General features: G+C 44.1%; 2 protein-coding genes across 2 annotated transcripts in view; both read left to right on the top strand.

Moving 5' to 3' along the window:
* Positions 1-231: 231 nt before the first annotated feature.
* FPGT (fucose-1-phosphate guanylyltransferase) lies at positions 232-7,258 on the top strand. Its single transcript, XM_082054147.1, has 4 exons — positions 232-406; positions 489-656; positions 1,590-1,682; positions 2,499-7,258. The coding sequence occupies exons 1-4, from the start codon at positions 331-333 to the stop codon at positions 3,899-3,901; spliced, it is 1,740 nt and encodes a 579-aa protein (XP_081910273.1). The 5' UTR covers positions 232-330; the 3' UTR covers positions 3,902-7,258.
* A 2,121-nt stretch (positions 7,259-9,379) lies between these two features.
* TNNI3K (TNNI3 interacting kinase) overlaps positions 9,380-14,562 on the top strand; it is a gene marked incomplete at its 5' end in the record, with an annotated part of 47,846 nt that continues 42,663 nt past the window's right edge. Inside the window, 4 exons of the mRNA XM_082054146.1 lie at positions 9,380-9,419; positions 10,053-10,161; positions 12,600-12,685; positions 14,220-14,317. Coding sequence (XP_081910272.1) covers positions 9,380-9,419; positions 10,053-10,161; positions 12,600-12,685; positions 14,220-14,317 — 333 coding nt within the window. The remainder of the gene's footprint in view (positions 9,420-10,052; positions 10,162-12,599; positions 12,686-14,219; positions 14,318-14,562) is intronic.

The following is a 14,562-nucleotide window of genomic DNA, read 5'->3' as shown; positions in this document are numbered from 1 at the left end:
CGGAGGTGTAACCTGTGCCTCAAAACAGTGATCAGTTTCTACAAACACACAACACAACGGACTCAGTCCTGGGAAATCCACCCGCTCCGCGCTGTCCCGGCTCGTACTCGCCCGCCCGGGCCCCAGGTGAGGGCCCCGCCCGCACCCCCTGCTCCGCCCGACCCTACAGGGGCTGAGCACAGCTCCAGCGGGGCGCACCCGGACACCCCTGCTCCGCCCGGGGCCGACCTGCAGACCGGGCGCCCGCTCCGCCCAGGCTCCCCGCGCGGTTCTTCCGGGTCGGGCGCTCCGGTGCCGCCTCCCCGGCGGTTCCCGGGGCCCGGCACGGCCATGCCGGCGGGCGAGCGCAGCGCGGCGCGGCGGGAGGACACGGCCTGGCGGCTGGCGCGGTTCGCGGCGCTCAGAGGTGGGGCGGCGGGGACCCGGCGCGGGGCTGCGGAGCGCTCGGCTGGCCGGGTGTCCCTGACGCGGGTCCGCTCTGCCCGCAGGGAAGGCCGCCCGGCCCGGCGAGTTCTGGGACGTGGTGGCGGTGACGGCGGCGGACGAGGAGCAGGCGCGGGCCTACCGGCAGCAGCTGGCGGAGAAGCTGCGGCGGGGGGAGCTCCCGCGGGGCGCTCGCTACCACGTGTTCGCCGACCCGCCCGGAGCCAAGATCGGTGCGCGGCGGGGCGGCGGGTCCGGGCTCTGGCGGGAATAGTGCGGGGACGGGGGGCCCCATGGCTGGGCCGCGGGCGGGGCTGCCGCGAATAGGGCAGGCGGTGCGGGGAGCAGAGCCGGGGTGTGCGGGGAGGCAGAGCCGCGGGGGGGTCAGAGCCGGGGTGTGCGGGGGAGCAGAGCCGCGGGGGGGGTCAGAGCCGGGGTGTGCGGGGGAGCAGAGCCGCGGGGGGGTCAGAGCCGGGGTGTGCGGGGGAGCAGAGCCGCGGGGGGGGTCAGAGCCGGGGTGTGCGGGGGAGCAGAGCCGCGGGGGGGGTCAGAGCCGGGGTGTGCGGGGGAGCAGAGCCGCGGGGGGGTCAGAGTCGCGGGGTGTGGCGGGGGAGCAGAGCCGGAGGGTGCGGGGGGGTCAGACCCGCAGATGGGTTTGTGTGGGTGCGTGGTGATGATATGTGTGGCTCTTTTAATTGTATCTCATAGAATACAGAGCATCACTGACTCATCTTTTTCATAAATTCATACTGCTTACCTTAACCTGATTGTTTATATTGAAAAAATGTTTTAATATCTTACCCAATGCACAGCACAAACCTAGAAGAAAGTGGTGTAACTGTCCATAATATCTCCCTGTAATTATCAATTTCTGTTCACTTTGATGTGGACAGTAACTAATCTCAGTAGCCTATCTGCAGTATACAATAACAGGCAGAGATTAATTTTTTGAAATCTAGAATTTTAAGTTATAGGAGCACATAACAATATCCCAAACCATTTCCTTTTTAAAAAATAAATGATGAGTTAATTTCTAAAGCAGAAGGCACATTTAAAACACAGTTCCTGATCACCCTACCCTAGCACCAGATCCCAGTATGCTTCACATGCTGGTGCAGATACTATTGGTGCTCTTTTCAGCACCTGCTAACCTATTTTTCCTTTAGGAAATGGTGGATCAACACTGCATGTTCTTCAATGCCTGGAAGATCTGTATGGTGATAAATGGACATCTTTTGTTGTGCTGCTCATCCATTCTGGTGAATTCTGTTTTACATTTCACACTCTAAAGTTGTACTTTTTTTTCTTTCTAAAAATAATACAATGGCAAAGGAGGAGTCAGAGTTTGGAAAATACAGTTCAGAAAAGTAATCCTGAATGTGTCTGATCTGATAATTTGAATTTAGATTGATACTTCAGGCACTGAAGTTGTTGGATCAAACATGGGGAAAGAAGTGTAATTAAGAGTATCTGCATAACGTTCTGCTTAGAAATGCCCATTGAAGGGGCTTGGCCCCCTTGGCAGGGCCCTGGGGTCACACTGAGCTTGCCTTCTTACCCCGGTAGCAGAAAAAAAAGGGAAAACAGTTTTGCAGAGAAGAAATGAGGTAATAACATGTCACTTGACCAAACTGCTGGTTATTTGACCTATCTGACAAAATTCCTGTTGGGGGGGGGGCAGGGGCCTGGGCCCTCCTTTTTTTTAAAGTGCAAAGCAGGTGTCATTTGCTTTCTATACTTTAACTACAGACAGGTGGTCCTTATTCCAGCTCTGATGCAAACTAGAGGTAACAAATCAGCCACAATTTTAATATAAGCTATTTAAGGCATGCTAATTTTTGGACGTAAGGTCAGATCTGCTTTGAGAAATGTTCGAAGAAGAATGATCCATGGTGTTTGTTTTTTTGGTGTTTTTTTTTTTACATGTGTCATTTTTTTTGAGGAATAATCAGTACATGACCAAGTTTGGGGTTATTTTTAAACCTTTGTGTATATGTAAAATAGCTATATAGGTTTAGATTTTGCTTACTTATTTGTGTTGTCTCTGTGTAACTAACAATGTCTTTTTCTTCAAGGCGGTTACAGTCAACGTTTGCCAAATGCAAGTGCCCTGGGAAAGATTTTCACGGCTTTGCCTTTTGGGGATCCCGTGTACCAGATGCTGGAGCTGAAGCTCGCCATGTACATCGATTTCCCCGCTCACATGAAGCCAGGAATTCTTGTTACGTGTTCAGATGACATAGAACTTTATAGCACTGAAGCTACAGAAACGGTCACGTTTGATAGACCTGGGTTTACCGCGCTAGCTCACCCTTCAGATCTGACTGTTGGGACAACTCACGGGGTGTTTGTTCTGGATCCATGTGGTTTCACGGGGAAAGGAGGACTGGAATACGCATCTTGCCGCCAGTTCCTGCACAAGCCTGACGTGGGGACGATGCGGGAGCGTGGTGCAGTGTGTACAAGAGGGAACTCGGAGTGTGTGTACACAGACAGCATCTTCTACATGGACCACAGCATTGCAAAGCAGTTACTGATGTTTTATAAACAGATGGGCACTGTTTGCTGTGAAATAGATGCGTACGGTGATTTCCTCCAGGCCCTGGGACCTGGGGCCACTCCAGATTACACAAAAAGCACAGGTAACGTGACAGGGGAGGGATCGCAGCTGGCAGAGGTGCGGCAGAAGCTGTACTCCCTCCTGAAAGGAACCGCGCTTAACGTTATAGTCTTGAACAATTCCAAGTTCTATCACATCGGAACTACTCAAGAGTATTTGTTTCATTTTACATCCGATAGCAAGCTGAGATTTGAGCTCGACTTGCTGCCTGTGGCTTTTAGCATCTCTTGCGGGGAGCCCGGGATGTTGGGTCAGTCAGTGAGTGTCATCCAGAGCGTGGCCCAGCTGGGATGCTGCCTGGGACCCGGCTCCATCGTTGAGTACTCCAGGATCGGGCCCGGGGTCTCAGTGGGGAGCAGCTGCATTATCAGTGGGTCACACATCGATTGGAAGGCAGACGTCCCCTCACGCTGCTTTCTGACCTCGTTGAGTGTGAAAATCAGCAGCCAAGTGCAGTACGTCAGCATGGTGTTCAGCGTGGAAGACGACTTGAAGAGGACTGTGGACCTGCTGTCGGATGTGCACTTGCTGCGGTTCTGTGGGGCCAGCTTAGCGCAGTGCCTGCACCTCTGGGGGCTGCAGATTTCGGAACAGCTCTTCTCCAGCGGGAGCTCCCGGCTGGGGCTCTGGACCGCCAGGATTTTTCCTGTGTGTTCCACATTAAGTGAATCCGCCAGGATGTCATTAAAAATGTTAAATTCTGTGCAGCAAATGTCAGCTCTTGCATTGAATGGCTTCACACTCTTGTCTGTTGAAGAAATGCTCGCCTACAAAGATGTGGGAGACATGTTGGAGTTTAGGAAGCAAATTTATGATGAAATTTGTCTACAAAGATCAAAGGAGAAGTCTGATTTGTAGAAGGAACAGTACTTGAACAAATTTCCCATTTTTGTTTGTGGATGGTTGGTTACATCCCAGCTTGTAGAAATCACAAGAGAAAAGTACACAGATCTGTTTTCTGATTCCATTGAAGTAGAAATAAAGAAATTGCTTTAACAATGTTGTTGTAGCAGAACATTAATAATGCAGCAAATGCAGATAAACTCTTTTTTTAATAATTAATGAAGTATTTCAGGTCTCTGAAAACACTAATTGGTGACTTTTCTTGGGGTACGGACTATTATGTTTTGTATTCTTTATCAGTAAGAATATGATACAGAACAAATTAATTAGCAGTGTGACTGAAAACTGTTTTGAAAGTTTTTCAAAGTAGATCATTAGCTCTAGCAACATGGAATGATACAGCAATAACTTATGTTTCTCTCTTTTCATGCTGCCTTTTAAAATAATGTTTTAAATAGGTAGAGAAATGTATTAAAAGTACTTTTAAAATCAAGACATCCTGTCTTAAACACTAATACTTTTTTTTTTTAATACTTTCTTGGTTTTCATCAGAAGAAAAAGAGCTGCATGAGAGATCATTCTTTCCCTTGTGACTAATAATATTGGGGTCAAAACCTGGCATCAAGATGTACTGATTTTTATTTATTTTTTTTTTTTTCACTATTAGTTGTTTGGAAGCTGGTAGTTTGGGCAGCAGTTTGTTATCCACAGATTTACTGACATGTGCCCTGTGAAAACCTGTGTTTTGTATTTCTCTGAGCTGTCAGAGTCCCTGGAGTGATGCTGGGTGCTCCTGCAGACCGGTGAACACCAGCAGTTACCTGGTGTGAGTGGTGCAGAGAAACAACATCTGGTCTCTGTTCCTCTTCTCTACCCTTCACTAATGATGTGCTGTTGTTCCGGGTGTGGGTCCCAAAGACCCGGCTCCAGATGGATAAGCATGCTTTATACTTCCTGTTCTGGCCTGATCCAAAAGGAAAGTGCCTTTTGCTGTGTTCAGCTCAGCTGTACGTCTCTGTGTTCCCTGTTGTGCTGTCTTGGCAGTGGCACCAGGGATGCTGTGCAGGGGCACCATGAACCATCCACTGCTGTGAGTGCTGCACGGGGCAAAAAGCATAACATCACTTATTTCTAATTTTGACTGTGTTTTCAATTTTTTGATGTTATTTTTAAGAGTGTGTTGTGTGTTATATCACTGTCATATGACTGCAAGCTTCACGCATCTTTTTCTCTTGCATTTATCCATGGATTTTAATGTTTTATTTAGTGTTTTGTTAGAACAGTGTTCATCTCCCTACTGGCTGAATTCCCTAATGGCGTCTTTGTTATCCCACCTACAAGGCAGAAGTGTAATGTCTCATGAGTATCACCCAAGCTGGCTGAACTTTCACGGAGTCTCTTCCTCATTGATAGAGAAACCTTTCAGGAGACACAGCATTTTTCCCAAGGATCTCTTCTGTGCAAGAAGAAATACAAAGGAGCTAGACATGGAGATTGGGAGTTGCTGAGGTTGTCTTCAAAGGAATAAGGAGAATTTCTGAGCAAAGCGAGGTTTTTAAAAGTCATTATAAACAGCAGTAGATTTGAGAATATAAAGGTCGAAGACAAGTGTATAAAGTCACAAAGTAAAAATAGTCATAGAACATGGAGGATAAAATTGTGGCTTATATGTTGTTCTATTTGCATAATCTATCCTTAGAGTATACAAGACATCTGGAGAGAAATATATGTTTGACAGAGTTTGTGTCTTTGATTGGAGACCAAACTTTGCTCTGAAAAGGCTTCCCTGGTGATGGCTTTACTGCTAGAGCAGCTCTCTGGGTGTTTAGTAACCTAAGATGAAGTTGCATTCTTTTAACATGGTTTTTCACTTTAACTGTTACAATTGCATCTATCCTAAATTCCCTAAGTACTGTGTATTGATTTCATTACTGAAAGCAATCTGGATATAAATAGAAAATCATTTGCTTCTGACACATAAGAAACAGGAAAAACGGATGAGGAAAAGCATGCTGATGGACCAGCTTTTGGAAAGTGTTGAGGTGTGGATTTGGTCAGAGACATTCACCATGGCCTTGGAAGTGGTGTTTGTTCCTTCCAGTGAAAAATCCCAGGACAGTGGTGGGATCTGGCTGTAGTCTGGATCTCCCACGCCTAGCAGCTGGGTCAGGAGCTGTGGGACCTGCTCTCAATATGTGTACAAATTCCTGCTTCATTTTACAAACTAGCTAATCTTTCATCATCTGCTCTGAAGATGACAACCACTTCCTTTTGCAGCCAGCTGGGATAAACTTGTCCCAAGGAAACAGACCTGTGCAAAGCCACACAGTAAAACTTAACAGCAAGATAACAATAATGGTGAGGTGGCTGTTTTCTAATATCAGATTCTGAAAACAAGACCATCAAGGCATTCTGGCCCATGGTTTTCCTGCAGTCTGTGAGAATGCAACGTGACAGTGACTGTCAGGTGGGACCTTCTGAGAGCAGGAGGTCCCTGCTAGAGCTTGGTTTTGGTTGGGGCTGGGTGAGGGTCCCAGCCAGAGGCAGGTTTGGTGCAGCCCCTGCGTTGTTGCCTGGCTCCAGCTGCCCTCAAAGGCAACTTGGGCTGGAACAGGCTCAAATAAAGCCAGGATGAGTGTTTAATGATTTTATTCATGTCAGCTTTCTTTATTTAATTAGCTTTGCTGTGTAGTGCAATAATAGGGCTCATAATGAACATCATCTTAATGATTTCCCAGAATGCTTTGAAAGCGTGCTGTAATGAACAGAGATTTAGCTGTACTGTGTATACTGCACTATGAAATCTGAGCGAGGAAGATTATTTCAGTAACCTTTTAGGCAGGAAATTGAAATCTGAGAAATTTGGCACTTAAAAAAGAACGCAAGGGAAGGCAGCTGAGTTAAAAATGAGCAGCTGAAAGATGTGGGTGCCAGGAGGTCTGGGGCGTGAGGATAGACAGGGAGCTGCGGCATCACTGGGGTCTGCCCAGAAATGTTCTGGATCTGGATGGGAGTTTGTGCTGGAGCTCAGTGGTTCCTGCTCCTTCCTGTCCCTAAATCACCAGTGGAACAGCTTCATTTTCTCCTCTATGCACATGTGGAAAATTAGTCCCTGCGCAAATGCCACTCTAGTAGTTTGAGAACAAAAATAGCAGTACTATTCTTCTCCACACTGCTTTTAATCCACTGCCACACAGAAACCATTGTAAACACCTGTTTCATTATGTGGGCTACAGAGTTCCTTGTACTTTATCTTCATAAAAATGTATTTTCTTTTAGTGTCCTTTTCATTTTCTGTGACATATCCAAGTGTCACCAGAATGACATCGATGTGTATAGGAGCAACTTACAGCCTCTTGAAGTAAATGATAGATATGGATATGTTCTGATTAATTTGAAATAAAGATTGTTTCAAAAGACTTGTACTTTAAAGATTCCTTATGAAGGACATTTAAAACCAGAAATGGGAAAATAAATTGTTCATGCTTCTCATGTAGGAAGCATGACAGGTACACTCTCCAAACACAAAACTGCAATAGAACTTCTAAAAAAATGGACCAAAGAAATTCATACAGCTCAGTAGTCTGTAAACATTACATCTGAAGTCTTTACTCACTGCTAAATGTTGCTTTTCACATTTTAGTGCTGCTTATATAGAAGTTCATTAGAACTGACATCACATAGTAGCCAGTGCAGTTATCCCTTTCTACCGTTTAGCAAACAGGCTCTTATTAATTTTTGTCTTTTTTTCCCCCCTCTAGTTTCAATTGTTCACATAACCTATGATGCGGATGCTTCAAGAATCCAGCTGAAAGCTGATTTTGTGGTGAGCAAAGCTGTTGTGTTCACTTTGCTGACTGACCAGATCACCCTCTGCTGTAGTTCCCAGTGGTCCCCCCAGGTCCATGATGATGATGCAGATGACGCTGTGGGTCATGCAAGATGCATCTGTGCCAGAGCTGGCCAGACCCTGTCTGTGGCTGCGTGGTCATGGCTGTACTTTGGACACCCCAGAAAAACCAGCAGCGCTGAGCTAGCGAAGCAGCAGGAGAGGAGGTGATACCCACCTCGGGCTGCATCTCCAGCTCTTCTGTTGCTTGGCAACAAGATGAGGAGGATCAGGTACCGGGCTGGGGCCTTTCTGCAAATATTTGGCTGAATATCACAGGGCATGTTGTCAAAGCAGTTCAAAGTCTTCTGAAATGCATCCTTGGTTTTATGTGTAAATCAGTTCAAATAAATAGATGAGCTCAAGCTGTGTCAGGAACTATCACAGGAGCACAAGTTTGTTTACAGTGGGATGCAGTGTGCTGAAGATTTTATATATGTGCATTATATTTACATTTCTTGCCTCTAATCCCCTAACTGAGGAAAGTGAGGACTTGTACATAGAACAGCTGCCAAGGTCAATTAACACACTTTGAATATATAAATGTGTATGTGTGTATATTTATACACATATAAGTATAGGTATATCAAACAAATTAAAAAATAAAGGAGGAAAAGTGACATATACAGAAACCAGCATGAATCCCATAATTGGCTTGAAAATATGTGCAAAGTAATTCCATTTGATAGAAAGCACAGGGAAATGAATGTGAGAAGGGTAAGCGATAGATGAGCTAACCAGATGACTGGGGAGATTCCATTTGTGCAAGTAAAAAGCAGTGTTATTTTGTTATCAAACAATCTTTCATGGTTCTTAAGCACAAGCTCTTACAGGAATGCATCTGTGCACACAGTCTGGATTAATTTTGTCGTGGTTCGTCTGCACGTGTATATACAGAGCTCAGTTCACCCACCACTGGCCATGGGGTTTTTACTGTGTTGCTGTGACATTGGGTCCGAGCAAAATGCTCCCAAACAGGACACATCGGTGAGCACAGCATCAGCTGGGCTGGACACACTGCCCGGGGCACCAACAAAGCAGCAAGGTTGTGTTCTCCCCATCCCAGAGAAGTTCTGCCTGCCCAGGACAGCAGCGTCTACCCCTGCTCCAGGTCCCTGTGCGGGACCAGCCTGGCTGTGGGAGCCACTGGGGTCTGTCTGTGGGTCCCTGTGTGGAACCAGCCCAGCTGTGGGAGCTGCTGGGGTCTGTCTGTGCCCCCAGTGTCAGAGCTGACATCAGCCCGGCCTCCCCAAACCCCAGTACCCCTGGGGATCCAGCTTCTGAAGTCCCTGTTTCTGTGCAAGATTGGTACCAAGCTGCTCCATCACCAGTTTTGGGTACTCAGCAGATGAACGCCGATGTTGCTGCAGAAGCAGACAGTGGGGTTTTAAGCAAGCTGCTTAGGTACCTCTGTTATTTTTTGACAGTTGACAGCACAGACCGTTGTGCTCCATGTCATTGTTGCATGACATTCCGTTTGGCACAGGGTTTATTTTTAGCCAGAGACTATCAAAAGTATTTTTCAGTAGGACTGTCACTGCTCTTGAACAAGGAATCATATTACTGCAAGAACTTTGCTGGAACAAAGAAGATCTACTGGACAAATGGGAAACTATAAATCTAGACCAACCCAAACTTGCACTGGTAATTAATGTTGCTTTTTTAAATGCAATATACCATACATCTGTCTACAAGAAGCAAATGATATTTCGGGAAATAACTCATGGCTAATTTGCTCCTGAGGTCAGGGATAAGGTATTGTATTGTTCTCAGCTTATGAGAAGAATGGATAAGCCATGTTGCATAGGCAGCTTGTGAAAGAAGACAAAAAGCTTGTGAACTGAAATTTTGTGCAGTCCTATAAGTTTATGTTAACCTATATTATTATGTTGATTTAACTTGCACTTCATTAGAATAACCTTTAAACTTCCAGCCTTTTTGTGCTGTGTGTCTATGCTAAGATTTAGGAAATAAGAGCTAACAAATGCTGCCTAAGGGTTGAGTTTTCTCTTGTTCAAGTTAAAAATATTTCTAATAAGGATTCATATGTATTAGTTGTCCATGAAATCAGTATGTATGTGTCTATATTGGTTGTAGCAAGAACAGTTTAAGAACTGTCACATTTTAAGACTTCATACTTTAATAGAAAAGTATATGAAACGGTGTACAATTGAATGTTTAAAAATCAAGTGCTTTGGTTACTGGGACATTATGATTTGAGTTCCTGCTCTCTATATGTTTTGAAGTGTTTTCTGAATCAGGGTTTTTTGTTGTTAGATGAATGGAAGAAGAAAGTTAGCGAATCGTATGCTATAATCATAGAACGATTAGAAGATGACCTGCAAATCAAAGAAAAGGAGCTGGCAGAACTGAAGCATGTTTTTAGGTAAAATATTCTGGAAACTTCTTTAAGAATTTATTTCAAATGAATATTAGCTATTAAGCAGTATTTTCAGTTTCAGGTGTTTTCTTATGGAAGGAGTTTCTCACGTATGGAATGCATGTTCTTTAATGTCTGTTTTTGGGAATATATGATTACAGTTCTGGCACAGAGTCCCTCAGCGTAGTACCAGAATTAGTGGGTGTTAGTTCCTCATGCCAATAGTTTATAACAAACACCTATATACTTCTGTAAATTAATTATTTTTAATGGGGTGGCTGATTTTGTTGTGAACTTTTCGGTTTTGCGAACGTGTTGCTTCAGACAGGAATATCACAAAACCACGGACAGGCTGGGCTTGGAAGGAGCCTCTGGAGTTAATCCAGTCCAACCCCTGCTAAAACAGGTTCACCTCGCTGAAATAACAAATTCTAAATGAACACAAATCAGATTATCTTCTGAAAGTGGATTACAAATTTGCGATTGTAATCACTTTGTCAGGACAGCACGTGCTTGCAACCAAGTTCACCCTAGTAACACACTCATATGTTTGTTATCTGAAAAGCTCAAACAGAAAAAACACCCAGCTCATGGACTGTGAATAAGTAAGAAAATGATTGGATAAATTATTTCGGACATAAAAACTACTTGGAAAAAATAGTGAATTCTAAGCAGAAATAAATAGCAAGCTCAAAAAAGCCCAACTGGTCATATAAATGATTCATCATGCTGGTTTCAGCTAGCATAATTTTCAGTGTTTGAGCCCAGTAAGCCAAAGAGCACGTTGGGCTGTCACTGCAACGTGCTGAGCCCTCCAGCCCTGGTACAGTGAGGTACTTGAGGACTTGCCTCATTTTAAGTAGTAAAAGTAATTATCTTAACGAATCAGAGCCGGAGTGCTCTCTGTTTTAGATAACCAAGACACTGAGCCCATGGTGGAAGTGCTGGATTCCTGCCTGAGGCACCAGAAAGGAAACAATCAGGTTTGGGGGGCAGCCTCGGCGTTGGGCTCCTTGGTCCCTCTCAGCACCCGTGTCCCTCTGGCTCAGGTGGGACCCAACTTCTCCCAGCGGGAGGAGGGGAGCTGGTGATGCTGGTGCCCTGCACTGGGAAGGAGCTTTGTTTTCCGTCTCGCTTGAGGAATCAGCAGTGGTTTCAGTTCCAAAAGCTGCCCCCAGCCATGGAATCAGTCCCATTCTGCACCAGCATTCCTGGTTCAGAACCATAACATGGATTAAACAAGTGGGATTTATGTCAGGGTAGACCGAGCTGAGCGAACAGAAGCAAAGACAGGTCAGCGGCTTTGTCTGCGTTTTGAATTCTGTTTAAAGAATAAATTATTGACATATTTATTGAAGGAAAAGGCCTAAGTGTCACCTTGCTTAACAGGAGAGGTTTGCAGAGGTTTATATTTTAATTTGAGAGAGAAGTCTTATACCTTATTTTTAATTGTAACTGTGTTAAACACAATTAACAGTACTACTCAGTATGAATGTACAGATGTACAAATCTAAATGTTCTGCTAAACTGTGATCATTGGTAAACTGATACTGAATGGAAAAAACCTGAACTTCTATGGACAGACCGAAACTGGCATTCTCCACAAAAATATTAATCATTTTGTGTATTAAATTTTCAACAAATGTAAGTTTAGTTGTCTGAGAACTTTAAGTGTCAACATGCTTTTCCTTCATAGGATGCAAGTGCAAACTGTAATATTTTAGTTGTTCACATCAAAACCAGAAATACTTGACTACAAGATAATGGGAACTGAAAATAAGGATCTATAAAGGATTTTAAAATTCTATTTTACTATATTCTATTTTACTATATTCTAGTGCAATAAGGCATTGGCAGTTTTTTGCAGTAATCATTACCAGATTTTGTCTGAGCATTGGTAACTTCTGTGTACGTGTTTCCATAGTGTGTTCACAGAAATGTTCCCATGTATTGATTCTATGTTGTTTCTGTGCTCTCATTTGGGGAGCATAAACTCACTTTCTGAAAGACTTTTTCTGGTTATTCTTTTTACTTTGTTTGCCTCTAGTTCTGTGCATGTCCTGCTCTTTGTTTTAGAATGAACACACAGATTTTAAACATATTTCTCAGTTAGTATTGCATAAATAAAGAAACTGATTTTGTATGGATTATTTGTATTTCTGAAGAGTCTTTCCTCTTTTTTTTTCTTTAATGTAAAATAGCTAAATTCAGAATGTATATACTGTGACTGAATAGCAGGATCATTCAGAAAACCGTAAATCTAGACTACTCATTTGGTAACAGTAAAGTATTCCTAGATTTACAGAGTGTAAACTGGAAGTAAATTGGGCCCCATGTCTAAAAAAAAAAATTACATTGAGATTTCTCTTTTAAATTTTTTCCAAATGAAAGAAACTTTGATGAAGGATGAAAACAGTAATCATCTCTAAAATCTCTTTTTTCAGCTCTGATGAAGCCTTCTGCAAAGTCAATTTAAATTATCGCACAGAAAATGGGCTCTCTCTACTTCATTTATGTTGCATATGCGGGGGTATGTATTTGAAACCCGATGTTCTTTAAACATTCTATTTACATGGCTGCTGACCTGTTCTGTCTGATAGCTGTCAGGATGATTACCTGCTCTGTTAATTGGTGTCTGTGTTGTCCTTGCTGACAGCTGGATAAGTGTCTGTGTTACCCCAAACCCCATGTCCAAGGGGGGTGAATCGAGTTACACCCAAACCCGCTATAGCTGATTCTTCAGCCCAGTGGAAGTTTTGATTGATAATGTAGCATGTTTTACTACAGGTGCTCAATTAATTCAAGATTACTTGTGTGTTAGTTAATCAGTCCACACTCATTGTGTAGTATTGCTCTGCATTTCTGTGTTCTGTACATGGTACAGACTGACTGTGGGATAGGCAGCTACTTTTAGCAATACTTGGCCATGCATACAACAACTGTGTTTCTAGTACAATGAAAATAACTGTGCTTGATTTCAGAGGGATTAAAAGAAAAATAACTCAAATGCTTCAGTGAAAAATATCAGCTGTTAGGATTTTTGCAGATAGCAAATCAGAGTATTCAAGAAAAGAGTGTGTGATGTCTTCTGGGGTGTTCATAAAAACATCCATTTCCCACTGATCAGCATTGCTGCTCTGCTATCCACGTAGTGGATTAGTTCATGCACACTGTGTGTACTTGTTACACAAATTTCTGCAGAAATTGGCTGAGAGAGGCAAAGACAATGTTACCGTCAGGTTCCAGCTCTGTGAAGTATTTACGAACAAGATGCATGAAGGATTTGCTGGATCTTGGTTGGGCACTGGCAGGGGACCTGATCCTGCACTGCTCAAAACCCAGAGGATCTTCATTTCTCATCTCAGAGGGTGCAAGATGGGATCCCGAGCTGACACCAGTGCCCGGTGACAGCAGAGCCACTGGTGGGGTTGCTGGGAGGAAGCTTAATAGAACACACAGAGTTCATTAATTAGGCACAGTCTGTGAGCACTTGGAGGAGGCAGAGAAGCCATTAGACATGACATTGGCCTTGATTACTGCCAGAAGAGTTCAGAAGGCAGATACATTTTTGGGATCATCCCTGTGCTCCAGGAAGGTAAGAGCAGAGTGACTTTCTGTGCTGACATCTGTCAGCATCCTCAGAGCTGTCCCCGAGTTGACTGTATGTGGGGAGGGGAGCAGGGCATGGCTCCTCCTGAGGGTCTGAGGAGTCCTGGTTTTAGGAACCAGGGGCTCTGAAGCCCCTGCTGATTCCTGGAGCTCTTTGCAGCATGGTCGGGGTGCTGAAAGAGCAGTTTGCTTTACAAGTTCAGCTATCCCTAACAAATCCCGATTGAGTGCGAACAAACAGCCAGGCAGTGCGTGGCCAGGTGGCAGCTGTCCCTGGGTGACGAGATGGTGCCCAGTGCCACTGGCAGGTTTCACCAGATGCATTTCATGACTCCTCTCGGGTCAGCAGACAAGCTACCTGTTTCTCTTTGCTTTCAGACTCACACAGAAATTTCTTACTTCATCTGCGCATTCTTTTCTGTAAATGACTCTGTTTCCCAATTTTCATCCCAAAGGTAACAAATCACATATTCGAACTCTGATGCTAAAAGGACTACGTCCTTCCAGGTTAACAAGAAATGGATTTACAGCTCTGCATTTGGCAGCCTATAAGGTAAATTATTTTGAATAGAATTGATGAAAAGAAATCAGAACTGGGCAGCTTATTTGTCTGAACTATCTATTTGAACTCTCTAGTTGCTACTTCTGGTGAAAACATAAATTTCACATTTACAGTGCATGAGAAAATGATCTACAAAGAGCCTATGCACAGGAAATCAGCATGTGCTTTTCCAGTGTCATCTCTGAGGATACAATATTGCTTGGGAAATATGGATTAAATCATGCAATGCAGCTCAA

The sequence above is a fragment of the Streptopelia decaocto genome (genome assembly GCF_964273445.1).
Source record: "Streptopelia decaocto genome assembly, chromosome: 5".
Lineage (NCBI taxonomy): Eukaryota > Metazoa > Chordata > Aves > Columbiformes > Columbidae > Streptopelia > Streptopelia decaocto.
Note: the sequence above shows the minus strand (reverse complement) of the source record. Positions and strands in the feature narration are given on the sequence as shown.